General features: G+C 50.8%; 1 protein-coding gene across 1 annotated transcript in view; it reads right to left on the minus strand.

Moving 5' to 3' along the window:
• Positions 1 to 27,688, minus strand: part of LOC128977105 (S-adenosyl-L-methionine-dependent tRNA 4-demethylwyosine synthase TYW1-like) — a 122,832-nt gene that overhangs the window by 5,822 nt on the left and 89,322 nt on the right. The window contains exons 14-15 of the mRNA XM_054394574.1: positions 20,333 to 20,443; positions 9,402 to 9,569 (exon numbers count right to left, since the gene is read on the minus strand). Coding sequence (XP_054250549.1) covers positions 9,402 to 9,569; positions 20,333 to 20,443 — 279 coding nt within the window. The remainder of the gene's footprint in view (positions 1 to 9,401; positions 9,570 to 20,332; positions 20,444 to 27,688) is intronic.

The following is a 27,688-nucleotide window of genomic DNA, read 5'->3' on the forward strand; positions in this document are numbered from 1 at the left end:
AAAGATCTTTGAGATCCCCCAGTCCAACCCTTCTCTGACTCTGCCAAGGCTGGAGCTAAACCATGGCCCCCAGCACCACAGCTCTGCCTCTTTGAAACACCTCCAGGGATGGGCATTCAACCACCTCCCTGGGCAGCCTGTGCCAGCCTTTGAGAACCCTTTCAGTGAAGAAGTTTCTTCTAATGTCCAACCTAAACCTCACCTGCTGCAACTTGAGGTAATTTCCTCTCATCCAGTCAATTGTTACTAAGCCTTTCCCTACAGAATAATTTCCTGTATGCTCAGGAAAGCTCCTAACAGTGTGGGCCACATACAGGACAAAGCCAAGCAGTGGGGCAAAGCTTGGTGTGGCTCCTTGCAGACCTCAGCCTCACACAGCAAACCCTGGGTTGGAAGGATGGAGTCCATCCTTGTAGGGAGAGGACTCCTAGGAAACTCTTCTCTGATGAGCTGTGCTGCCACACAGCATTCCTGAGGAGCAGAGGGGAGACTGGGAAGAGAAAGCAAAGCATTCAGCTGCTCTTTAATGACCTGAGGGCATGAGGACTGAGCACCCTGAGATATGGATTCTTCCCCAGGCACATGCACAGGGAAGGTCCTTTCCTGAACACAGAGGAATTTTTATGCAGAAAAGGGCTTAGTAAGAGGGAGGTTGGAGCCAGGTGGGGGTTGGTTTCTTCTCCCAAGGAACAAGTGATGGGATGAGAGGAAATGGCCTCAAGTTGCAGCAAGGGAGATTTAGGTTGGAGATGAGAAGAAACTTCTTCACTGAAAGACTTCTCAAAGGCTGGCACAGGCTGCCCAGGGAGGTGGTTGAATGCCCATCCCTGGAGGTGTTTCAAAGAGGCAGAGCTGTGGTGGTGAGGGCCATGGTGTAGCCCCAGCCTTGGCAGAGTCAGAGAAGGGTTGGACTGGATGAGCTTAAAAGGCTTTTCCAACCAAAACAATTCTGTGACCCCATGACTTCCTAGGCTTTACCTTCATGTTTCCCCTTGTGGGAAATAAAAATCACACCTTCCCACTGCACTTCCCAAGGCCACTTGGCTCAGAAGCCTTTAAGCCTGCTGCTACCTGAGACAGGAGATGCAATGCTAGGTCCCATGTGGCACTTGGGAATTAGTTGCCACTCAGCATTTGTAATGCAGCAACTTTCAGCTACTGGTTTTCTACATTTATTTATTTATTTATTTATTTAAACAGTGGGGTTTGGTTTTTGGGTTGTTTTTTTTTTTTTTTGGTTGGTTGCTTTTTTGTTACTGTTTTGGGGTTTTTTTTGTTGTTGTTTTTTTTTTTTTTTATCTCCACTATCAGCCACCTCTCTGGGCTCTAACATTCAAAAGGCAGCAGTAAAAATTGATCTGGATGGCCTCAACGCTGAGCTCCTGAAGACAGCTCATGAAGCAGCTTCCCCACTTTGACACAAGGTATTATTCACCACCTCAGAGATCACAGGAGTGCAAAGCACTCCTATTTCCCAACTGCAAGGACTCTGTTCACCACCTGCCAGGATGAAGCTCTCCAAGTCAAACAAGCCATTCACTGAATTACTGCACATGGTTCCTCATCTAATTAAGGCTCACAATTATTTAAGGCTCTCTTTGTTTGGCAGTGGAAGTGACTGAACTGGAGCCACTCAGGAAGAGGAGAGGAAATACTGGAGAGAAATTAATCTCAGCAGGGTCATATTGCTTCTTAAAAAGCTAAACCCTTTTCTTTTTAAATGGCCACTTGTAACCTTCAGGCTGTAGGGGGAAATAATTAAGATTGAGCTGGTTATTAAGTTACAAGGGCTGCAATAGAAGGTAATGACCAGGACACCAAGCATGCTAAGAGTCTCCTTACACCACATATCCATGAAGCTGAACAGCTCTGCAGTGACAGCAAGCTCTGGGAATGAGCTTTAAAGCCCTCAGTAACTCTGCAAAGAGGATCAGTGAACAGCACCAAAACTTCCAGCAGCTTTAGGTGGAACCAAAAAGGAAGGCTGGGGAGAGACTGTTTAGAAGGGCTTGTAGTGATAGGGTGAGGGGCAATGGTTTGGAGCTGGAGCAGGGGAGATGTAGGTTGGACATCAGGAGGAAGTTCTGCACAATCACAGAATCATAGAATCACCCAGGTTGGAAGAGACCTCCAAGATCCTCCAGTCCAACCTATCACCCAGCCCTATCCAATCAACTAATCCATGGCACCAAGTGCCTCATCCAGGCTTCTCTTGAACACCTCCAGGGATGGTGACTCCACCACCTCCCTGGGCAGCACATCCCAATGGCAAATCTCTCTCTGGGAAGAACTTCCTCCTACCATCCAGCCTAGACCTCCCCTGGCACAGCTTGAGACTGTGTCCCCTCCTTCTGCTGCTGGGTGCCTGGGAGAAGAGCCCAACCCCCACCTGGCTACGACCTCCCTTCAGGTAGTTGTAGACAGCAATGAGGTCTGCCCTGAGCCTCCTCTTCTCCAGGCTGAACACCCCCAGCTCCCTCAGCCTCTCCTCAGAGGGTTTGTGCTCCAGACCCCTCCCCAGCTTTGTTGCCCTTCTCTGGACACCTTCCAGCACCTCAACATCTCTCTTGAATTGAGGAGCCCAGAACTGGACACAGCACTCAAGGTGTGGCCTGAGCAGTGCTGAGCACAGGGCAGAATAACCTCCCTTGTCCTGCTGGCTGCACTGTTCCTGATCCAGGCCAGGATGCCATTGGCTCTCCTGGGCACCTGGGCACACTGCTGGCTCATCTTCAGCTACTATCACCCAGCACCCCCAGGTCCCTCTCTGCCTGGCTGCTCTCAGCCACTCTGTCCCCAGCCTGTAGCACCCCCTGGGGTTGTTGTGGCCAAAGTGCAGAACCCTTCCCTTAGCCTTGTTCAATCTCGTCCCAATGAGAGGTGAAACACTGAAAGAGGTTGCCCAGGGATGTGGTTGAGGTCCCATCCTTGGAGACAATCCATATCAGACTCAATGTGGCCCTGGGCAGCCTGATCTGGTTGGAGGTGTCCCTGCTGCCTGCAGGGGGGTTGGACAAGATGACCTTTGAGGGTTCCTTCCAACCCACTGCAATCTGTGAATCTGTGAAAAAGCAGCCCTGTAGTTCCACATTCACAGACTGCTGCACTCACTAGCAAACAGACATCTTCAAGCAGACAAAACACCTTCCAAGGCTAGCAACCAGAAAGCCTGGAAATGGGATTTTCTGTTGTGATTTTCAAGAGATGGAAACAAAAAAAAAAAAAAAAGGTGACCCCAAGGCAGCACTGGCACTGCTGGGTCCCTCTCCAGAGCTGCACAGCCTCAGCCCCCTGGGACTGTTCCTCTGCAACTGGTCTGCTTCTATTTCTGACATCTACTCTTGTGTGAATTCTTCTAAAGAAAGGATTCAATATTACAGAGGGCTTTTAATCCCTACCCTCTGCAGAGCAGAACATCTCCTCTGCCAATTAAGCCAGGGCTACATCCAGACAGTTTTAATTCCAGCAGATGAAAGCTGGATTACCTGAGCATGACTGGGAGCTTCTTTTAATAACCAACAGATCAAGCACAGCAGAACCAGAGAGTTCCAGACAGGTTTGGGTTGAAGAGGCCTTTAAAGGTCATCCAGTCCAACCCTCCTGCAGTCAGCAGGGACATCCCCAACTACAGCAGGTTGCTCAGAGCCACAAACAACCTGACCTGGATTGGTTCCAGGGATGGGGCTTCTACCACCCCTCTGGGCAATCTGGGTCAGGGTCTCACCACCCTCACTGTAAAAAATTCTCTTCCTTCTCTTCCAGTCTGAATCTCCCTTTTCCAATTCAAACCATCACCCCTTGCTCTGTCACAACAGGCCCTGAGAAAAAGTCTGCCCCCAGCTTTCTGATCTCCCCTTGAAGCACTGAAAGGTCACCAGAAGGTCTCCCTGGAGCCTTCTCTTCTCCAGGCTGAACCTGTGAGCCTGGCTTCACAGCAGAGAGCTTTCAGCCCTCCCAGCACTGCTGTGGCCTCCATGCTCCACCAGGTCCCTGTCTGTGCTGTGCTGAGGACTCCAGAGCTGGTCCCAGCACTGCAGGTGGAGTCTCAGCAGAGCACAGCAGAGGGGCAGAATCCCCTCCCTGCCCCTGCTGCCCACTCTGCTGGGGATCAGCCCAGGCCAGGCTGGGGCTGGGCTGGCAGCACTCAGTGCCAGCTCATGTCCAGCTCTGCACCCCCAAGTCCTTCTCCACAGGGCTGCTCTCCAGCCCTTCACCCCCACTCTGTGTTGCTATCAGGGATCCTGATCCACAGCCACCTTCCTGTTTTGAAGGAGGCAAGAGGAAGAAAACCACCTTCCAGGAACAGAACCTTTCCTATTGCCACTTGCACTATGCCTGTTGCTTGGGCACTGAGACACCTTGTCCTCAGCTGGGGAGCAACCCCATCCCGTGTCTGCTGCAGACAGGAGGATGCTGCACCTCTTTGGTGACCTCCTGACATGAAGCAGCAACTCCAGTTTGGTGTTTCCCCTTGCACTGCAGTGCTGTCACAGGTAAGGGGTGGCTGATGGGGGAGCAGGCAGGGAACATGCTCCCAGTGGTGGATCTGGGACGCCGGATCGCAAGGACAGCTCACACCCTCCAGATGATTTGCAAGGCAGGAAGGAAACAAAATGTGAGGGACTATTTTTCTCTGATGTAACCCTTGTTAGTGGATCTGCAGCTGGTAGTTAAGTGCTTCCTTTCCCTCCCTAAATATAGATGAAATGCTCAGCATGGAACAACTTCAATGCCTTTCACCCAACCTCTTGAGCCTCCTGCAAGCGCAGCCAGGACGCACGTGAAGCCTTCACATCCCAGCCAAGCCCCCACAGGTCAGACACGGCAAGGGGAAGGCTGATTTCCTCTTTGCTGGGAAGATTTCTTGGCTGATGGAGAGTGATGAGCACCTTTGGCCAGGTTACTATGTCCCCCAGGCTGCGCTTGGTTAGTGCAGGAGTGGCAGATCCAAGGCTCTCTGAGGTTAGGTGGGACACACCTCACCTCCTGGACCCATCAAGTCCTGAAGGCTTTCCCTTAGTGACAGGACAAGGGGGAACAGGCACAAACTTGAACATAAGAAGTTCCAGCTACACATGAGGAGGAACTTCTTCAATTTAAGGGTGATGGAACTTAAGGAGAAACTTGTTTACTTCAAGGGTGCTGGAGCAGGCTGCCCAGGAGAGGTGGTGGTGTCACCATCTCTGGTGACATTCTAAACCTGCCTGGACACGTTCCTGTGTGACCTTCTTTAGGTGAACCTGCCTTGGCTTGATAATCTCTGGAGGTCCCTTCCAGCCCCTACACCATTCTGTGATTCCCAGGCACCTCACCTGTAGCTGCAGAAAGACACTCAAAGACTCCAGGAACCCACTGCTGGCCAGCAGATAAAAAAAGGAGGGGGTGCAGGAAAAAACTTGAAAGCCTGATGATGGATTTTTAAGACACTGAGGTACCCCTGCAAACACAACAGCTCCTACCTAGGTATCACCTCCACTTCCTGAGAAAAGAAAATTACACCAGAACTACAAACTGGATTGAAGCCTGAGGAGGGCAGATTGAGACTGGAGATTAGGAAGAAATTCTTGACAGTGAGGATGGGGAGACACTGGAACAGGTTGCCCAGGGAGGTCATGGATAACCCCTCCCTGGAGGTGTTCAATGCTGGATTGGATGAGGTTTTGAGCAACCTGGGCTGGTGGAAGGTGTCCCTGCCCATGGCAGGGGGCTGGAACTGGATGATCTTTAAGCTCCCTTCCAGCCCAGACCTAACAATTTACAAAATTGTTGTTTCTTCCACCTAAAATCCATTTTTCTCCCTCAATCCCTGGACTTAAGAAGCTAACCCCTTATTCAGGAAGCAAGCAGGTGCCCATCACTCATCTCCAGAAACCAAGGAGCAGAGCCTACAAATGAGGTGCATCATTCCTCTGACACTTCCAGCCTCTTTCATACCAGCTGGCATTTCACTATTGCTGTTTGAAATCATCCACACGAGCATTGTTTGAGCACCCCCAAGCTCAGCCCTAGCAGGACACAGTGAAATAAATCACATTCCTTAACGATTTTTATGGCTGCCTTCCTGCAGCTCCTTAAACTTTTAAGACACCTTTTGATTTTGCAATTACTCACTGCAGTTTAATTGCTCCCAGAGCACAGGTTTTTCCTGCAAATAACACACCCTGACAAATTTTATCCTCCACTGGAGCCTGAAATTTAGAATTAACCAGAATAGAAAGAAATTTATTTTTTATTAGCTATTTTCAGTCCCCTGTATAGATTGTTTCCAAAAGACTCCTTCTGCTAATGGCTGTGGAAAGCAAAGCAGCTGTTGAATTCCTCCTGGGCCAGTATCAATCTATTCTTGTTACTAATGGTGTTGTTTAAATTATGAAGCAGTAAGTTAGGTGACAATCTGTTTCCTTTCTTTCCCTGGGCCCCTCACTTCCAATGGAGAAGGATATTTCTGCATGGATTTGCTCAGGCACCGTTGCCCATGGCAACAACCGAGGCTGAGAGTGTAAATAAAGCAACTTTCAGGTGAGTTCAATCAAAACTCAGGCTGGATGTTCTGCTTCTCTCTGCTCCTTTCCAGCTGTTCCCATGGAATCACAGAATTGTTTTGGTTGGAAGAGACCTCCAAGATTATTGAGTCCAACCTTCAACCCAACACCACCGTGGCCACTAAACCATGGCCCCAAGTGCCATGGCCACAGGTTTCTTGAACACCTCCAGGGATGGGGACTCCACCACCTCCCTGGGCAGCCTGTTCCAATCCCTGACCACTCTTGCAGCAAAGAAATGTTTCCTAATCTCCAAACTAAACCTCCCCTGGCACAATTTCAGGCCATTTCCTTTGTTCTATCACTCAATACAAGGGAGAAGAGTCCAACCCCTACCTGGCTCCAGCCTCCTTTTGGGGAGCTGTAGAGAGCAATGAGGTCTCCCCTCAGCCTTCTCATCTCCAGGCTAAACACAGAATGGTCTGGGCTGAAAGGGAGCTCCAAAGGTCATCCAGTCCAACCCCCTCTGCAGTAAGCAGGGACATCCTCAACTACATCAGGCTGCCCAGAGCTCTGTTCTCTCAGCTGCTCCTCACCAGCCCTGTTCTCCAGACTCTTCATCAGCTGTGTTGCCCTTCTTTGGACCTGCTCCAGCAAGAGGTCACAAAAGCAAGTGACAGTTTTGTAGCTGTGCAGAACTTTTCAACACAGACTCATCAGTTTCATTGCTGCTTAAAGTATTTTGAGGCTTTGGCAAGTGGTGATTTGAAAAGTGAGTGCTGCCACTCACCTCACGTGGCCAGCCCTGCACCACCACTCACTGGCAAGCAGCTCCCATTTCTGTGAGGGACATCAGAGTGCTCCTAACTTCAAACACAAGTGAGGAACATGCAAAGAGTATAATGAGCCCAATTAGCATAATGAGGAGCTGCTCCAGCAGTTGCTCAGCTAGCACAGTGTTCCAATGTTGATTATCTTTCTGGGAGGCTTTTCAGTGTGGGCAGAAGGGGCAGGAACATGGGATGGGGTTGCTCCCCAGCTGAGGACAAGGTGTCTCAGTGCCCAAGCAACAGCCATAGTGCAAGTGGCAGTAGGAAAGGTTCTGTTCCTGGAAGGTGGTTTTCTTCCTCTTGCCTCCTTCAAAACAGGAAGGTGGCTGTGGATCAGGATCCCTGATAGCAACACAGAGTGGGGGTGAAGGGCTGGAGAGCAGCCCTGTGGAGAAGGACTTGGGGGTGCAGAGCTGGACATGAGCTGGCACTGAGTGCTGCCAGCCCAGCCCCAGCCTGGCCTGGGCTGACCCCCAGCAGAGTGGGCAGCAGGGGCAGGGAGGGGATTCTGCCCCTCTGCTGAGACCTCCCCTGCAGTGCTGGGGCAGCTCTGGAGTCCTCAGCTCAGCACAGACAGGGACCTGGTGGAGCATGGCCAGAGGAGGCCACAGCAGTGCTGGGAGGGCTGAAAGCCCTCTGCTGTGAGGCCAGGCTGAGAGAGTTGTGGTTGTTCAGCCTGGAGAAGAGAAGGCTCCAGGGAGACCTTAGAGCATCCCTCCAGTATGTGAAAGGGGCTACAGGAGAGCTGGGGACAGTCTTTTAGCAAGGGCATAGAGTGACAGGACGAGGGAGAATGGCTTCAAAATGGAAGAAGCTGGATGAGATGAGACATTAAGAAGAATTTCTTCCCCAGGAGGGTGGTGAAGCACTGGAACAGGTTGCCCAGGGAAGCTGTGAAGACTCCAAGTCTAGCAATGCTCAAGGCCAGGTTGGAGGGGCCTTGAATAATCTGGTCTGGTGTGAAGTGTCCCTGCCCATGGCAGGGGTGTTGGAACTAGATGATCTTTGAGATCCCTCCCAACCTAAACCATTCTATGAATCCTTACCTAGCTGTATATATCACTGAAAACCATCAGGAAAACAAACAGAAACAAGAGAAACCAGCAGAGCCTTTCTCAAGAGGCAGAGAGGCTGACAAAGCACAGGAGGTGCTGCCCTGAGCTGTTAAATGCTTCTTGCCTGAGAGTTATCACAACCAGCTATGACCTGCAGCAGCTCCAGCAGGTGTTCCACAGCCCTCTCTGTAACACAAACTGTACCACTTATTTCCTCACAAAGCATCCAGCTAACCTGAGAGAGAAAATGTGTTGGAACAGAGCAATATTGCAGCACCTCCAAGGAGAAGATCATAGAACGGTTTGGGTTGGAGGGGACCTTAAAGATCAGCCAGCTCCAACCCCCCTTGCCATGGGCAGGGACACTCCCCACTAGCCCAGGGTTACTCAAGGCCTCATCCAGCCTGGCCTTGAACACCTCCAGGGAGGAGGCATCCACAACCTCCCTGGGCAGCCTGTTCTAGTGGCTCTCCACCCTCACTCTAAAGAACTTTTTCCTCATCTCCAGTCTCAATCTCTCCTCTTCCAGCTCAAAGCCACTGTCCCTTCTCCTGTCACTCCCAGCCCTTGCCAATAGGACCTCCCCAGCTCTCCTGTAGCCCCCTTCAAGTACTGGAAGGCTGCTTTAAGGTCTCTCTGGAGCCTTCCCTTCCCCAGGCTGAACAGCCCAAACTCTCTCAGCCTGTGCTCACAGGCCCTCTGATCATCTTTGTGGCCTCCTCCAGACCTGAATCATAGGTTGCGTTTGGCTGGAAGGGACTCTTGAAGCTCTTCTTGCCCAACCCCCCTGCAGGAAGCAGGGACATCCCCAACTAGATCAGGTTGCCCCAACTTGATGGTGACACCAAGTTTGGCACTGAGTGTCTCCAGGGATGGGACCTCCACCACCTCCCTGGGCAACCTGTTGCAGTGTTCCACCGCACTACCCTCGCTGTGAAGAGCTTCCTCCTGATGTCTAAATCCACCCTCACACCATTGTCCCTGGTGAGATGGCAAGGTGTGGTGGCTGGTAGCAGAGCCTGGGGGAGCCTCACCTTTTGCTGAGCTATGAGGAGGCAGTTGGAGTGCTCGTGCTCACAGGCGAGCTCGTAGCCGGGGCTGAGGTCAGCCAGCTCCTGGACGAAGCGCACCACCTCCTCGTGCCAGGGCACGTTGGCCATGGTCAGGTTGCTGGCTGAGCTTTCACCACAGTAGGTCACCCCCTGAGGAGAGACATGGAAAGCACTGCTGTTAGTTTAACCCTTCACAAGCTCTGGGCAGTGCTGGCACTGCAGCAAAGCCCGGCAGTCTGTTTCGTGCCCCCCGTGGAGAGTCACAAGAATCGTAGAGTGGTTGGAGGGAACCTCTGGAGATCCAGCCCAAGCCCACTGCCAGAGCACCATCACCCAGGGCAGGTCACACAGGAACACATCCAGGCAGGGCTTGAAAGTCTGCAGAGAAGGAGACTCCACAGCCTCTCTGGGCAGCCTGCTCCAGAAGAGCAGAATGGATTGTGCTGGAAGGGGCCTTGAAGATCATCCAGTTCCAACCCCCACCATGGGCAGGGACACCTCCCACCAGCCCAGCTTGCTCGAGGCCTCATCCAGCCTGGCCTTGAACACCTGCAGGGAAGAAGCATCCACAACCTCCCTGGGCAACCTGTTCCAGTGTCTCACCACCCTCACTGCAAAGAACTTCTTCCTAATCTCCATTCTAAATCTCTTCTCCTCAAGCTCCAATCCATTCCCCCTCCTCCTATCACTACAAGTCCTTGTCAAAAGTCCCTCCCCAGCTTTCTTGTAGGCCCTCTTCAGGTATTTTTGTTTTAATTAATCCAGCAAATACTGGGAAAAACTAAGAAAGCCCTTCTCTGCCTGCACCTCCTGGAGGGAGAGTGAAACCCCAGGCTTATACTGGAGCTGTAGAGAAGCTCTTGTTGTTTACCAATGAGCAGAAGTGACTTGATGACATTAAAAAGCAGCTTGTGCTATGCTGGTCAAAGGCCACCAGAACAACCTAGGAACTTCTCTAATCCTGCACAAAGAGTCCTCCCTGCTGCTTTGTGAAACACTGAGAGCTGAAGGATTCATCCCAAGGAGAACTCCACAGGGACATTGAGCCAACAACATGCACTTGAAGATCAGAAGGAAAAATCACATCCTGGGCTGCAGCAAAAGAAGAGTGGCCAGCAGATCCAGAGAGGGGATTCTGCCATTCTGCTCTGGGGAGGCTTCACCTGGAGTGCTGTGTCCAGCTCTAGAGTCCTCTACACAAAATGACATGGACCTGATGCAGAGAAGGGCCACAAAAATGATCAGAGGGCTGCAGCATCTCTCCTATGGGGACAGGCTGCAAGAGTTGGGGTGGTTCAGCCAGGAGAATAGAAGGCTCTGGGGAAACCTTAGAGCAGCCTTCCAGTACCTGAAGGAGGCTACAGGAGAGCTGGGGAGGGACTTTTGACAAGGACTTGTGGTGATTGATAGGACAAGAGCAAATGTTTTGAAACTAGAGCAGGGGAGATTTAGATTGAACGTTAGGAAGAAGTTCTTTACTCTGAGGGTGGTGAGACACTGGAACAGGTTGCCCAGGGAGGTAGCAGAGACTTCATCCCTGAAGACATTTAAGGTCAAGCTTGATGGGGCTCAGCAACCTGCTGGAGTTGAAAATGTCCCTGCTGACTGAAGGGGTTTGGACCAGATGACCTTTAGAGGTCTCTTCCAAAGCAGTGCACTGCATGACTCTACAGACTTTGAGGGATATTCAATAAGACTGATGGGCAGTGATTGCAGCTCTCCCACCCAGTGCTGCCTGCCAGCCAAAAGGCCACCACCATCACTCCTGGGCCCCCAAAGCCCCATCCCTCCTGCTCTCCCCTGGCTTGGCAGCAGCAAAGGTCACAGTGCTGACACCTTGTATCTGCAACCAAGAGGGAAAAAACTGCCAGTCCATGGGATGGGAAGTAACCAGACTGTGCAGGGTGAGGTGATGAGCACTGAGAGCATCTGTGAGGAGTGGCTGAGAGACCTGGGGTGGTTCAGCCTGGAGAAAAGGAGGCTGAGGGGAGACCTCACTGCTCGCTACAACTCCCTGGAGGGAGGCTGGAATGAGGTGGATGTTGGTCTCTTCTCCTTAGTAATGATAGGACAAGAGGAAATGGCCTCAAGTTGCCTCAGGGGAGATTTGTGCTGGACCTGAGGAACAATTTCTCATTCAAAAGGGTTGACAAGCCCTGGCCCAGGCTGCCCAGGGCAGTGGCAGAGTCCCCACCCCTGGTGGGATTCCAAAGCCTTGCAGATGTGGTGCTGAGGGACATGGTGTAGTGGTGACCTGGCAGTGCTGCATTAATGGTTGGACCTGATGATCTGAAAGGTCTCTTCCAACCAGAAGGACTCTCTGACTCTCTGAAGCAGAGGCTGCTTTCCCTGCTTACCACTGACTGATTCTGTCTGTTGTCTTTACAGCCACCCAGAACCCTGCTGCACTAACCCACCAAACCCTCTGGTGGGCTTCTCCCTGGGGAATAATCCATTTCTCAGACTGCTCAATCCTCCTGTCCTCAAGCCATTAAAGAGCAGCTCTTGCAAGACCCAGCTCTCTGCTTTCTCTTCTCAGTTTTCCCTGGACTTTCTCCAACAAGTCCACATCTTTCTTATGATGGGAACACCAGAACTGGATGCAAAGACTGAGAGAATTTGGATGTCAGGAGGATGGGAGCAGTTTTTTTTTCCCATGGTGCCCAGTGACAGGACAAGGTGGTAAAGGGCACAAACATGAACATTGAAAGTTCCATCTGAACATGAGGAGAAACATCTTTAAGGGTCATGGAGCCCTGGAGCAGGCTGCCCTGAGTGGTGGTGGAGTTTCCACCTCAAAACCTGCCTGGATGTGTTCCTCTGTGGCCTTCTTTAGGTGAACCTGCCTTGGCGGGGGGGGTTGGGCTTGATGATCCCCAGAGGTCCCTTCCAGCCCCTACCATTCCATGTCTGTGAACGAGCAGACAAGTCAGGAGAGTGCTAACCAGGGAGTACATTAATTTTTATTCTTTATTTTTAGCCCAGCTCTGAGAGGCTGTAAAAGGGTTGAAACCTCCTTACAGGAGAGCAGCCAACCATGCAAAGAATGGCAGAGGTATCTCCAAAGCTCAGCTGCACAGAGGCAGCTCCACACAGCAATGTTTTCCCCACGTTCATTACACAGATTATGGTTTGAACATCATGAAAAATGGATGACTAGAGGGGGGAGGGAAAGGGGAGAGGGGGAGAGGGAGAGAAAAACAAACCAACAGAAAAAAAAAAAAAAAAAGACATTTAAGGAGCTCCAACATGACTCATTCTTTTAATACACTTCAAAGATATCACTTACAAGCAAAAGAAAGCACAGAGGCAAATGGAATAAGAAAGGGCTGGGCTGGCTGATTAACTCCCAAGCACAAATCAATGAAAATCAGCTTAGCACACCCAGGGAAAGCAAGAGGAGCTCTCAGCTTCCCCAGCTTCTTAAACCTGAGGTGATGAACAGGGCTGATACACCTGGGAACATGTGAGCAGCTGATTGGGGTTGGCTGTGCTCAATTCTTCAGTGATATACCAAGAGAGTTATGAAGACATCAAGTGCTGGAAAAGGAAATCATCCTGTTGGACCCCCCTGAGCAATCACACCAGCATCACAGTCACAGAATGGCAGAGCTTGGAAGGGACCTCTGGAGATCATTGTATCCAACCCCCCTGCCAAGGCAGGTTTACCTAAAGAAGGTCCCACAGGAACACATCCAGGTGGGTTTTGAATGTCTCCAGAGATGAATCACAGAATTACTGAATGTTAGGGGTGGAAGAGACATCTAGAGATCATCCAGTCCAACCCCCCTGCCAGAGCAGGATCACCCAGGGCAGGTCACACAGGAACACATCCAGGCAGGCTTTGAATGTCTTCAGAGATGGAGAGTCCACAACTTCTCCAGGCAGCCTGTTCCACCAAAAAGAGCCTGGCACCTTCATCCTGACACCCACCCCTCATATTTACAGACATTGATAAGATCCCCTCTGTGGGCAGCCTGCCCCAGTGTTCTACCACCCTCAGTGTAAAAACATTTCTCCTTGGGTGGAGATGGAACTTCCTACGTTCAAGTTTGTGCCTGTTATGTCCTGCCCCATCACTGGGCACCACTGACAAAAGGCTGGCCCCGTCCTCCTGACACCCACCCTTAGGTATTGATCAGCATGGAGAAAATTCACAGAACCATGGAATGGGTTGGGTTGGAAGTGACCTTCAAGCTCATCCAGTTCCAACCCCCTGCCCATGGGCAGGGACACCTCCCACCAGCCCAGGCTGCTCAAGGCCTCATCCAACCCGGCCTTGAGCACCTCCAAGGAAGAAGCATCCACAACCTCCCTGGGCAACCTGTTCCAGTGGCTCCCCACCCTAATTTCTTCCTAATCTCCAGTCTAAACCTGCCCTCCTCAAGCTTCAATCCATTCCCCCTTGTCCTATCACTGCAGCCCCCCTCAGTCTTCTCCAGGCTAACCAGCCCCAAGTCCCTTGGCCTTTCTTCCTAAGAGAGATGTCCTGATTCCCTCACCATCTTCGTAGCCCTTCAACCATGCTGCCTCTTAATCATCTTTAATAAGGGAGCTTTTAGCATCCTAATGATGCCACACAGCTTTAGCCAAACACCTTGAAACTCAGAAGCCTGTTTGAAAAGCATCTCAGCTCCTCTTGCCTGTGCTGGTGGAAAGCCAGAGACACGGTGCTGGGCACACTCTGGACCTCTCTGCTGCTGTCACAGAGCTGAGCAGGCACAACAGTACTTAAGCAACACCTTGTGCCAAGATGATTCTTCCAACTGTATTTAAGCAACCTCTTGTGCCAGGATGATTCTGGCTGCAGCAAGGAGCAGGAGGAGCACTTGGAAGCTCCTGGCTGGAGATCCTGACAGCCAGCAACCGCTGCAGCCCACGGGGGTGAGGAGGGGAAGGTCCCTGGGGTGCTGAGTGTGACAGGGCTTTGTTTCTCCACTCTGAGCTTCCCAACTTAATTACTGAAACAAGAGCATTTTGCTTAACTCCTAGCCCACAAATTATAACTTTGCTTAATTGAGGCTGGTGTGAATTAAGGGAACAAAGCAGGAGCCGAGCTGCTGAGTGGCAGAGCTGCTGTTTAGACCCAAGAGAAAGAGAAAAAAGCCTCAAATGACACGTTGATAGATTGCACCCTCTGCAACAGAAACACTCCTGCTCTGAGGATCAGCCCTGCCCAAATTATAGACACAAGCTCTCAGGCACGTCTGCTCCTCGCTGGAGAGGATTTGGGCTCATGCCTTGGCTTTAATAATTGCTTTCAAGTGGATGTAATGAAGGACATGGGTTGATTGTGGCAGCTGAAGAGGGAAAGCAGGAATCAAAATGGTGACTCATGCAGCAGGACCCCACTAAGGACCACCAGCTCTCACAGAATCATAGCATTGTTTCAGTTGGAAAAGACCTCCAAGATCTTTGAGTCCAACCATGGCCATTAAACCACATCCTCAGGTGCCATCAACATACTCTGGGTGACCCTGCTCTAGCAGGGAGGTTGGACCAGGTGATCTTCAGAGGTCCCTAGCATTCTGTGATGCTGTCTGAACTTTGTGCCACTGTGACAGTGCCATTGTGGCATTAAAAGAGACTAAGCAATGAAGAGCACTGACGGGCATTTAACAACCACCACTGAGGCTTCCTTTGCTTGGGTTTGCTTTGGATGAAGGGATTGAGTCCATCATCAGTAAGTTTGCAGATGACACCAAGCTGGGGGCAGGTGTTGATCTGTTAGAGGGTAGGAGGGCTCTGCAGAGGGACCTTGACAGGCTGGACAGATGGGCAAAGGCCAACAGCATGAGATTTAACACATTTAGGTACCAGGTTCTACACACTGGCCACAACAACCCCATGCAGTGCTACAGGCTGGGGACAGAGTGGCTGGAAAGCAGCCAGGCAGAAAGAGACCTGGGGGTGCTGGGTGACAGGAGGCTGAACATGAGCCAGCAGTGTGCCCAGGTGGCAAAGAGGCAAATGGCATCCTGGCCTGGATCAGGAACAGTGTGGCCAGCAGGACAAGGGAGGTTATTCTGCCCTGTGCTCAGCTCTGGTCAGGCCACACCTTGAGCACTGTGTCCAGTTCTGGGCTCCTCAATTCAAGAAAGATGTTGAGGTGCTGGAAGGTGTCCAGAGAAGGGCAACAAAGCTGGGGAAGGGTCTGGAACACAAACCCTGTGAGGAGAGGCTGAGGGAGCTGGGGCTGTTTAGCCTGGAGGAGAGGAGGCTCAGGGCAGACCTCATTGCTGTCTACAACTACCTGAAGGGAGGTTGTAGCCAGGTGGGGGTTGGGCTCTTCTCCCAGGCAACAGTGACAGAACAAGAGGGGAGAGACTCAAGCTGCACCAGGGGAGGTTTGGGCTGGATGTTAGGAAGAAATTCTTCACAGAAAGAGATATTTGCCATTGGAATGTGCTGCCCAGAGAGGTGGTGGAGTCACCATCCCTGGAAGTGTTTAAAATCAGACTGGCTGAGGCACTCAGTGCCATGGGTTAGTTGATTAGATAGTGCTGGGTGATAGGTTGGACTGGATGATCTCAAAGGCCTTTTCCAACCTGGTTAGTTCTGTGATTCACCCAAAGGTAATCAAGGCTAATTTCCACTGGCTTAAACAAGAGAAGGGAGTCCCACACAGTTAGCACCACTGTAGAACACTCATGGAAATGAGAACAAGTATTAAGCCCTGCAAGAATCTAAATCTCTCTCCACTCCACCCCGTGAGGCTCTCTGGAGCAGCAGTGGATTAGCTGTGCTGGTTTGAAATGAACGTCACTTATCTCCAGTATTTAAGCAGCACATCCTGCTGAGATCAGCCTCAGCTTCTGGCAGATGCTTTGGAGCATCCTGGGATATCTCTTTGTTTGTTTGCTTTGAGCAGGAGCTGGACTTTGCCTTTTTAACCCATAGATTCATAGATTGGGTTGGGTTGGAAGGGATCTTAAAGTCATCCACCTGATGAATGATGGTTTAGGATTTAGGTTTCTTGAGGCCAGGGATTTAGGGAGGAAAAGGGGGGTTCAGTGGAAACAGCAAGTTCATAAATTCACAGAAAGGTTTGGGCTGGAAGGGAGCTTGAAGATCATCCAGTTCCAGTCCCCTGCCATGGGCAGGGACACCTCCCACTAGCCCAGGTTGCTCAAAGCTTCATCCAGCCTGGCCTGGACACCTGCAAGGAGGGGGCATCCACAACCTCCCTGGGCAACCTGTTCCAGTGCCTCACCTCCTTCACTGGAAAGAATTCCTTTCATGACTAGTGCTCACCTTTTGGAACATCACACTTGCTCCAAAGAGGCAAAGAAGAAAGGCAGCTGTGAAAAACATCCCATGGAAAATCTGTGAGCAAGGTCTTTTGTCCTGCTTTGGATCTATTTAAACATGACCCAGTGTCAAGCAAATCCCCTGGTCCAAGGAAAACAAAGAATAATAGAATCATTAAGGTTGGAAAAGACCTCTAAGATCATCAAACTTCTACCCAACGTTTCCATGACCATTAGATCATGTCCTGAAGTGCCACATCTACTCATGTTTTGAACCCCTCCAGGGATGGTGACTCCACCACCTCCCTGGGCAGCCTGTTCCAATGTCTGGCCACCTTTAAAAGAAAGTAAGTCTTCCTAACAGCCAACCTAAACCTCTGCTGGTGCAACCTGAAGCCATTTTCTCTTGTCCTGTCATTAGTTACTTGGGAGAAGAGGCCAACACCAGCCTTACTCCAACCTGCTTTCAGGTATGAGAGAGGTCTCCTCTCAGCCTCCTCATCTTCAGGCTAAGCAACCCCAGCTCCCTCAGCCTCTCCTCAAAAGACCTGCTCTCCAAACCCCTCACCAGCTTCACTGCCATCCCATCACAAGCCTTGGTGACTTTTCAAAGGGATGGAAATGCCACCTCAAGCCCAGATGTTGTGCCAGCAGAGGGTGGCACTGTTTGTTTCAGAGAGCTGCTAGCACCAGTTGGGCTCCTGCTGTGAACAGGCACTGCCAGCAACGCTGCTGTTGCTGCTGCTGCTGTGCTTCATACTCCAAGAACATGAACCTTGCTTTCCTGTCTTCAGAATGAAGACAAGAGGCCAGCACAGCTCCATTTAAAAGCTCAATTAAAGAGAAGGGAGAGTGTTCCAGAGCGTGCTGCTGAACCAGGAGAAGCAGCACCCTGATTGTTCTTTTGTGCTGCTGAAGCTGAGCAGGATGAGTGCCTTGTCTTGTACTCAGCTGCTTGCTCCTGTCTGCTGGGGTTTAGATGCTCTCAGCCTGGCTGGATGGTGCTGAGAGCTTGGGAAAATCATCCTCCCTCCACCAGACTGGAAATGAAGAACAAGCTGTAGAAGATATTCTTTGGACTCAGAGTAGGCAGAACACAAAGAAGTTGGGAAATGCTGTGCTGGGGTTTTTAATGAGCTGCAAGCAGGCAAGGGCAGACTTGCCCCATTGCTCCCTGCTTACGTAGCTTAGTGTGGGCAGCAGGGAGGCAGGGAGGGGACCCTGCCCCTCTGCTGTGCTCTGCTAAGACCCCACCTGCAGTGGTGGAGCAGCTCTGGAGTCCTTAGCACAGATAGGGATCTGTTGGAGGAGGGTCAGAAGAGGCCACAGAAGTGCTGGGAGGGTTGGAAGCCCTCTGCCATGAGGCCAGGCTGAGAGAGTTGGGATTGTTCAGCCTGGAGAAGAGAAGGCTCCAGGGAGACCTTCTGGTGGCCTTGCAGTGCTGAAAGGGGAGATCAGAAAGCTGGGGACAGACTTTTTCTCAGGGCCTCTTGTGACAGGACAAAGGGTGATGGTTTGAAACTAACAGAGGGAGATTCAGACTGGAGAGAAGGAAGAAATATTTGACTCTGAGGGTGGTGAGATCTTGGCCTAGGTTGTAGGGACACCTTCCACTAGACCAGGCTCTTCCAAGGCCTCATCCAACTACACCTCCAGGGAGGAGGCACCCACAACCTCCTTGGGCAACCTGTTCCAGGGTCTCACCACCCTCACTGTGAAGGATTTCTTTCATGGCTACAAAGCTGAATCCTTGCCCAGGCAAAGGAAAGAGCAGCTCTCTGCCTTGGAAGAGACAGATGTTTGCCCTGGAGAGCACCTGGGGGAATCCATGCTCAGAAACACTAATTAACCTACACCCAATTCATTTTACAAATGAAAGTTGCTGCACATGACAGAGCAGCCCAGGCAGCATGCAGGCTGCCAGCCTCATCCTCCACACTGCTCTGCACACTCATCTCTGCCCTCTTCATCTGCTGGAAGGGTCACCAGACCCTGCAACCTGGTGGCAAAGACATCAGGAGATGCAAGGTGGGAAGGACTCCATAGGAGCATTCCTCATGCTGGTTTTCACTCGAGGAATAGAACAGAGTCTGGTGCACTGCACATAAATGAGGTCTTTCCCCCCAAACCATGCTCAAAGTCTTGTTTTGTATGAGGCATCGACTTCAGCACATTGAGAGAGAAAGAGACCTCTCAGCACTGGTAACAGCAGAACCTCTGGGATTTGGTCCAGAAGGAAACTGCAGAAAATTCCAGATTTTTTCTTCAGAGGCAGTAAAGAGGGGCAAAGGAATGAGGAGGAGAAGGAGAGGAGCAAAGGAAGGAGGAGGAGAAGGGGGTCAAAGGAATGAGGAGCAGAAGGAGAGGAGCAAAGAAAGGAGGAGGAGAAGGGGGTCAAAGGAAGGAGGGGGAGAAGGGGGGCAAAGGAAGGAGGGGGAGAAGGGGGGCAAAGGAAGGAGGGGGAGAAGGGGGGCAAAGGAAGGAGGAGGAGAAGGGGGGCAAAGGAAGGAGGAGGAGAAGGGGGGCAAAGGAAGGAGGGGGAGAAGGGGGGGAAAGGAAGGAGGGGGAGAAGGGGGGCAAAGGAAGGAGGAGGAGAACCCAGAAGTAAGAGAACTGCAAGAACACAGCCCTGAGGTGAATGTGTTGGTCTTCAGAGGAGCTGCTGGATGAAAATGCTGGTAGTGCCTCTTTGCAGCCCACCTTGTACTGGGGCTTTTTCACATTCTCTGTATCCTAAACTGATTAACCCCAAGAGAAAGCACCTCCTGCCCTGCTGTATCTCACATGCTCTTCTTAGCAGCTCTCCCAGTCCCTAGGGTAATATTTCCCCCCTGTTTTGCACAGCCTAATACCACAGCAGTAAGGCAGCCATGATTACCTCCTTCCCCAGCAGAACTGTAGGCCAGGATGGGAAGAATAATACCAGGAACTACCACTGTGTCCTAGAATATTCTGTTTAAAATGCTGGTTGATGTAAAAGAAGGGACATCTGTTTACCACTCTTTGCTTTCCTGAGAAACACCAGAGGGTTGTGATGCTGTTGAGAAGAAATTGATGCTGGCTGGTACAAAGCCTGCTCTGCATGACACTAAAGACTACTCCAAATGTACACAGAAATCCATCCAAATGTACATCAGAAATCTGACTGCAGAACCTGAAAAGCAAGAGTTGAGTTCCAAATGCATCACTGGGTAGAGAAGAAAAGGCTCCAAAGAGACCTTAGAGCAGCCTTCCAGTACTTGAAGGGGGATACAGGAGAGCTGAGGAGAGACTTTTGACAAGGGCTTGTGATAGGATGAGGGTGAGTGGATTGAAGCTTGAGGAGGGCAGATTTAGACTGGAGATTAGGAAGAAATTCTTTAGAGTGAGGGTGGAGAGACACTGCAACAGGTTGCCCAGGGAGGCTGTGGATGCTTCCTCCCTGGAAGTGTTCAAGGCCATGCTGGATGAGGCCTTGAGCAACCTGTGCTGGTGGGAGGTGTCCCTGCCCATGGCAGGGGGGTTGGAACTGGATGATCTTGAAGGTCCCTTCCAACCCAAACTGATGATTCTGTGACCTTTGGAAGAATTGTGTCTATTGCTATTAAGGTTAAGAGGGAAGGAGGAGGGGGAAAAGTCAAATATTGATGGGAAAAAAAACCACAACAGCTTCATGCAGCTCACCTTGACCTCAATGAAGTCTGGTTTACCCAGGGCTATCAGGTCAGCATAGGCTTTGAGCTCATCCACATTCCAAGCTTTCACCAGGGTCAGCCTGTAGACCGTGCGCTGTTGCTGAAAGAAAGGAGAAGATGCCATCAGCAACATCCTGCCACAGGGAGGCTGCTCCAGCCCTGCACACAGCTTCCAAAAAAGGGACAAAAATTAAACCATTCATTCATTCCAATAACCCAGGAGCTAAACCAAACCAGACCCAAACCAGGAGTGACCTCACTTGTTCTTTCAGGAGAGCTACTCCACAGTACCTGTGAGCTGAGCTCCTTTTTTGCTCTTCCCTCTCTCTATCCCAGGCACTTTGCTTCTGCAGGAGCTGCAACTGAGTGGGAAAAGAACCAGGAAGTTTCTCTCTCTCTCTGATTTGCTTCCCCAGGCATAAAATCTCACCATTAGCTGCTAGACAGATATTTTTATTTCCTCCAGCTGGACCATTTGGCAGTGGTGAGTTTTGGACAGGACAATTGCCTTCCCCCTGTCTGCAAACCCTTCCAGCATGTTAGGAGCAGCAGCACAGAGGAAAGGCTCTCCCCTGGGCAGGCAGGCAGGCAGGCAGAACATCTCATTCAAGCATAAAGTGACAATGAAAACCACAACCAGAAACACTGAAAACATCCAGCTTATGACCCAGCCTGACACAGAGCATGGTGCAAACCACCAGGAACAAAGACAAGTAGCCACAGTGCTAATGACTACAGGAGCAGCTTCCACCCCTCATCACCCTCTGCAGCAGGGCAGCAGCCCTGCATGGCCCTGTCCTCTCCATCCTGCTGCAAGCACTGCAGCTCCCCACCACACCACTGCCTCTCCAAGAATGGTTTGGATTGGAAGAAACCCCAAAGACCATCCAGTTTCCATGCCCCTGCCATGGGCAGGGACACCTTCCACTAGTCCAGGTTGCTCCAGGCCCCATTGCTGCCCAGAGAGCCAAGCAGAGCCTGGGCTGCAGCAGGAGAAGTGTGGCCAGCAGGGCCAGGGAGGTGATTCTCCCCCTCTGCTCCACTCTGCTCAGACCACACCTGGAGTACTGCATCCAGTTCTGGAGCCTCTGTTACAAGAGGGATATGGACATGCTGGAAGGTGTCCAGAGAAGGGCACCAGGATGAGCAGAGGGCTGGAGCTGCTCTGCTATAAGGACAGACTGAGAGAGTGGGAGCTGTTCAGTCTGGAGAAGAGAAGGCTCTGAGGTGACCTTCTTGTGGCCTTCCAGGATCTGAAGGGGGCTCCAAGAAAGCTGGGGAGAGACTTTTTAGGCTCTCAGGTAGTGACAGGACTGGGGGGAATGGAATGAAGCTGGAAGTGGGGAGATTCAGACTGGATGTGAGGAAGAAGTTCTTCCCCATGAGAGAGGTGAGAGCCTGGAATGGGTTGTGCAGGGAGGTGGTTGAGGCCCCATCCCTGGAGGTGTTTGCAGCCAGGCTGGATGAGGCTGTGGCCAGCCTGCTGTAGTGTGAGGTGTCCCTGCCCATGGCAGGGGGTTGGAACTGGCTGAGCCTTGTGGTCCCTTCCAACCCTGACTGATTCTGTGATCCTATCTAACCTACCTTTGAACACTGCCAGGCTTGGAGCCTTCACAACTTCTCCAGGCAACCTGTTCCAGTGCCTCACCACCCTCATAGGGGAGAATTTCTTCCTAATGTCTAATCTAAACCCAGGTTCTTCCAGTTTGAAGCCACTACCCTTGGTCCTGTCACTCCATGCCTTTGTACAAAGCCCTTCTCCAGCTCTCCTGTAGCCCTTTTCAATGCTGGAAGACTGTTCTGAAGTCTTCTAGGAGCCTTCTCTTCCCCAGGCTGAGCAACTCTAATTGTCTCAGCCTGTCTTCACAGGAGAGGTGCTCCCTATGAGGAGAGGCTGAGGGAGCTGGGGATGTTTAGCCTGGAGAAGAGGAGGCTCAGGGCAGACCTCATTGCTGTCTACAACTACCTGAAGGGAGGTTGGAGCCAGGTGGGGGTTGGGCTCTTCTCCCAGGCACCCAGCAGCAGAAGGAGGGGACACAGTCTCAAGCTGTGCCAGGGGAGGTCTAGGCTGGATGTTAGGAGGAAGTTCTTCACAGAGAGAGATTTGCCATTGGGATGTGCTGCCCAGGGAGGTGGTGGAGTCACCATCCCTGGAGATGTTCAAGAGAAGCCTGGATGAGGCACTTAGTGCCATGGTCTGGTTGATTGTATAGGGCTGGGGGATAGGTTGGACTGGAGGATCTTGGAGTTCTCTTCCAACCTGGTTGATTCTATGATTCTATGATTCCACCCCCCTCCTGAGGATGCCCAGCCCTGACTGAGCTCTGTGCACAGTGGCAGAGAGCATTCTGAGAACTGCTTCCCTTGGGAGTTATTTTGATTTTCTCTCTAAGAGCTGCTCACATTACTGGTGACAAAAGGACTTCCACTACCAGTGGCAGCACTTGGCCAGGGAACAAACCCAGTCTCACTGCTTACATCTGCTTCTTCCCTTCTTTCCCTTCCCCCCCTTCATCTTCCCTTAATGTTTTCTTTCACTTATCCCTGGAATTTCTAGGTAAACAATCTTCCAGCACAATCACTTTCTGCATTAACTCCTTTTCCTTCCTTGGCACACTGGAGACTGCAAAACATGGCAAAAGCAGCAGTTCAGCCAGAGCAAAAGAGCAGCATGACAAATCCACAGTAACCCAAGAGCCCAGGGCTTGGGGTCAGGCTGTATCCCAGGGCTGGAATCAAATTTTCCAGCTCCAGCAAGCCCAGGCTCAGACTGAGGCTGAGCTAAGAGATTCTCCCTTCCCAGTGACTCATCACAAGCCCATGGCACAAGGTTGCCTGACCTGCAGTGCCATGTGTGAGCAGCAAACACATTATGCATTTTTCAAGCCAGAAAGAGAAGTTAACAAAGGAGATCTGCTGCTGACCTCAACCTGCCATCACTAAACCTCAGGCTGTTGCCCACTGTGATACCTCTGACAGCATCCACTGGCCAGGGGCAAAGCAGGGATGGACCCCAGGCTATTAAAAAGCTCAAGCTATTACTCCTCCCCAGATAAAACCAGTCCTTCCCAGTATCAACCCCCATCCAGCCATTTCCACTTCCTCAGAGCTTCTGACCTAGGTGCCACATAAGTGAATTTCAGCCCATTGGATAAAAATCAAACCATCCCTCACCTAAACCACATTTTTGTTTTCCACAGGGAAAAGAAAAACACTTTCTAAACCAGTCTGCTATGGAAGCATCCCAGACTGTTATCTAAAGCAAATCAAAAGCAGGAGCAGCAGCATCCTCCTGCTGGACACAGCCACCTCTGGGTCTTCAGAATACATGAGCACAGGGAACTAAATCCAAGGCAGGCAGAAGAGTCCCAAAGCACTCACTGCTGTCACCTCTCATCTTGGGAACCCAAAGCACGATGCAAAACAGGTCTGAGGAGATGCTGAGGGAACTGGGGGTGTTCAGCCTGCAGAAAAGAAGGCTCAGGGGAGACCTTTTCCCTCTCTACAACTCCCTGAAAGGAGGTGGGAGCCAAGTGAGGGTCAGTATCTTCTCCCCAGTAACAAGTAGTAGAACAAGAGGAAATGGCCTCAAGCTGTCCCAGGGGAGGTTTAGGTTGGGCATGAGAAGAAACTTCCTCACTGAAAGGGCTCTCAAAGACTGGCACAGGCTGCCCAGGGAGGTGGTTGAATCCCCATCCCTGGAGGTGTTTCAAAGAGGCAGAGCTGTGCTGCTGAGGGCCATGCTTGAGCACCAGCCTTGGTAGAGTCAGAGAATGGTTGGACTGGATGAGCTTCAAGGCCTTTTCTAACCAAAAGGATTCTGTGATTCTAAAATTCTCTGGGGGGTAAACACAAGCAAGGATTTGACACCAGCAAGGAGTCAGTGTCTTGAGAAAATAATTAGAGGCAGAGCTCCTGCTAATAGAAGTCTGTGGAGAGTAACTTGAAGGAATTATTGAGAGCACAATGATTAAAGGGCAAGTAGGACAGGAATTAAATAGTTGGCCTCTGCTTTACCCACAGCATTTCAGCTCCTATTTAAGAGCAAGAGACTCTTCCAAGGTGAATGGATTTAGAGAGAGAAAGGTTCAGGCCAAGAGACACCAGGCAAGGATCAAATCAACAGCTAATTAGAGGAGAGCAAAAACAATGAAGGGACTGATCCAAAAAAATAAACACATCATTTGCCACAGAAGAGGGGAAGAGGAGAGCAGAGAGAAAAGATCCAACAAGAGGCAACACTGCAATGCACACAGGGCTGTCAGTTGTCTGAAGTGATTAGAGAGCCAATTAATCCAGAGATGTCTCCCCAAAGGTCAGCTCTGAGTGGTAAACAAGTGCAGGCAGCATCAAGGAAACAATACATAAAAATCACCTTTTCATCTCAACCCCTGCCAACACAGGCTGCTGATCCAGACCCACTCCTCAGACTGGGAGCTTGGGTCCCCAGTGCACTCAGAATGGGGAGGCCACCATGGAGTGAAGCCTTCGGGGACATTTCTTTGTCTTCTTGGTGGTGGTGTTTGGTTTTAATTTTATTTTGGTGTGGTTTTGAGCTAAAATGAAGAGCAAAAATGAAAATTTCTGGATGAATAGAAAATGCAGGCTGGGAATGAGCAAAGCAAGTGGGAGAGTGCACTGTGTTAGACCCAGCCTGGGCAGCAGCATCACCAGTGCTGGGTGAAGGGTCTGCAGTGGTGAGGGATCTAAGCAAGAGAAGAAGAAAATCTCAGCTTTAACACAGAGAAATAAAATAGAGAAAAGCCATTTGTGAGATGAAAGTCTGAGAAACTGCACTTGATCTGAGCTGGGGCTGCTCAGTCTGGAGAAGAGAATGCTCCAGGGAGACCTTAGAGCAGCCTTCCAGTACCTGAAGGGGGCTCCAGGAGAGCTGGGGAGGGACTTTTGACAAGGGCTTGGAGTGACAGGATGAAAGGAAAAATGGCTTTGAGCTGGGAGAGGGGAGAGTGAGACTGGAAGATTAGGAAGAAATCCTTGACAGTGAGGGTGGGGAGACACTGGAACAGGTTGTCCAGGGAAGTTGTGGATGCTCCCTCCCTGGGGATGTTCAAGGCTGGGTTGGATGAGGCCTTGAGCAACCTGGGCTTGTGGAGATGTCCCTGCCCATGGCAGGGGGTTGGGACTGGATGACCTTTGAGGTCCCTTCCAGCCCAACCCATTCTATGAATCTATGAATTCAGACAGCAGATATCTGCTGCTTGGGTGAGGTGGACAGGACACACAGACAGGTCTAGACATACAGATCAGGACAGACATACAGGTAATGCTGCAGAGACTGAAATCTCATTTTTAACACTCCTCAACACACATCCCAGCTCATTTTAAAAGCCTTAACTTTCAAGTCCAAGCACTTCATAAAATCACAACTGCTCCAAGTGCATTCAAAGGGCTTCTTTCCCCCCCTGAGGGCAGCACTAACTGACAAGTAATAACTGCAGCCTGGCTGTATGATCCATCACTCCAATAGCTCAACTATCACCAGACCTGCACTAACTAATCACCACTGGTGGTGAAAGGAGCAGGGAAAGAAACTCAAACACTGCCAAAGGGATACAGGGGGGGAAAAAAGGTAGAAAACAACAGAAATTAATATCGAGACTGAAGAAATTTCTTTCCAGAGGGCAACATCTCTCAAGAGAGAGAGAAAAAAAAAAAGCCACTTTTAAAAGAGTGGTAGAAGAGACAGATCAAAATGACTAAAGGTCTAATAGCAGAAAATGTTCTCCACCAGTAATCCTTGCAGGCTGCCAGCAGTACAAACACACAATCTTGTTTTATTAGTGAGTTATTTGTGTTTGGTTGTACAATAGGGCCCCAGGAGATCCTCCTAAAGCACTGCAAAACAAGAAATGAGAGCTTAAGCCTTGAGAATTTAATGATCTAAACTATCAGGATATCAAACCAGCCTGCAGTGCTTTAGGTGCTGTGTTTCCAGGAAAGAAAAAGCAGTTCCTTCACTTCAGACAGCCATCAGGAGAGCATCAGTGGAGAGAAGAGAAAGTTAACACAACGAGCCTTTCAGAAGGGGGAAGCTGAGGGTGTGGAACCACTTCCATTTTACACCAAAAAGCTTCTTTATGCAGCCTGTTAGGAAGGGGGAGCTCTGGGTTCCTGCATGTCCACCAGACAGATGGCAAAGGAAACAAGAGATGGGGAAGAAGCCAAGAGAACAGGGCCCTGTGAATAAATACCTGGTGGGGGAGGAAACACGAGGAGCCAGATTCTTCCCAACAATGCCCAGGAAAAGGATAAGGCACAATGGGAAAAGTCACCCCTAATGGGGACCCACAAATGCCAAACAACAGAGGCCAGCTCAGCATTCTGCTCCCCAAACACCTGAGAACTAAGACCTGAAAACCAAGGAATGAAGACTCAATCTAAGGGGCAAAAGCAGCACTTGCCCCTTAGGCAACGCCTGCTAAAATTTTTCCAAGCTCCCTGCTGGAGCTGCCAACCTCCCAAGGTACCTGCACTGCCTGGAGACCTCCCCAGCTGCTCTGGGTATGCTGAGCCCAGCCTGAGCCCAGCACTGATATTCCTGCCTGCTTCCAAGACACACAGTGGCTTAAGTTGGAAGGGACCTGAGAGATCATCTACTCCAACCTCCCTGCCATGGGCAGAGACATCTCTCAACTAGACTTGGTTGCTCAAGGTCTCATCCAGCCTGGCCTTGAACACCTCCAGGGAGGGAGCATCCACAACTTCCCTGGGCAACCTGTTCCAGTGTCTCACCACCATGGTACTGAAGAACTTCTTCCTAAACTCCAGTCTAACCCTGCTCTCACTCAGCTTCAAATCATTCCCCCTTGTCCTGTCTCTAGACACCCTCATGAAAAGTCCCTCTCCAGCCTTCCTGCAGGATCCCTTCAGGTACTGGAAGGCAGCTCTGAGGTTCCCTTTCCTTTGAAAGCATTCTACAAGTTTCTTAGTCCTAGACCATCTGCAAAGGAACACTTTCTGCATCCACAGGCTTTGCAGATGGCCAAATCTTCAGGACAAAGCACTGAACACCCCTCCAAGCAAGCCTGAGCCCCTGAGGTGGAGCTGCTGTCCCAGAAGGTGTTAGCAGAAGATTCAGATGTCAGTTTGACAAAGTGCTCCCTCTCGCTTCAATAACCAAGAGGGATTGGAGCTGTTTGCTTTCTTTTAATCACTTCTTTTTAATTCCCTCCTCCTCAACATTCATCTTTTCCTACCTCAAATATAATCACTCTTCATGAAACATCCCAGGTCTAATCTCAGGAGGAAGAGGGAAGGGTGAAGATGTCAATTGTGCTGCAAAGAGAAGGTTTCTGCACTGATACAAGCCTGGCTGGGGCAGGGG

Source organism: Indicator indicator, chromosome 30, assembly GCF_027791375.1.
Source record: "Indicator indicator isolate 239-I01 chromosome 30, UM_Iind_1.1, whole genome shotgun sequence".
NCBI classification, from domain to species: domain Eukaryota; kingdom Metazoa; phylum Chordata; class Aves; order Piciformes; family Indicatoridae; genus Indicator; species Indicator indicator.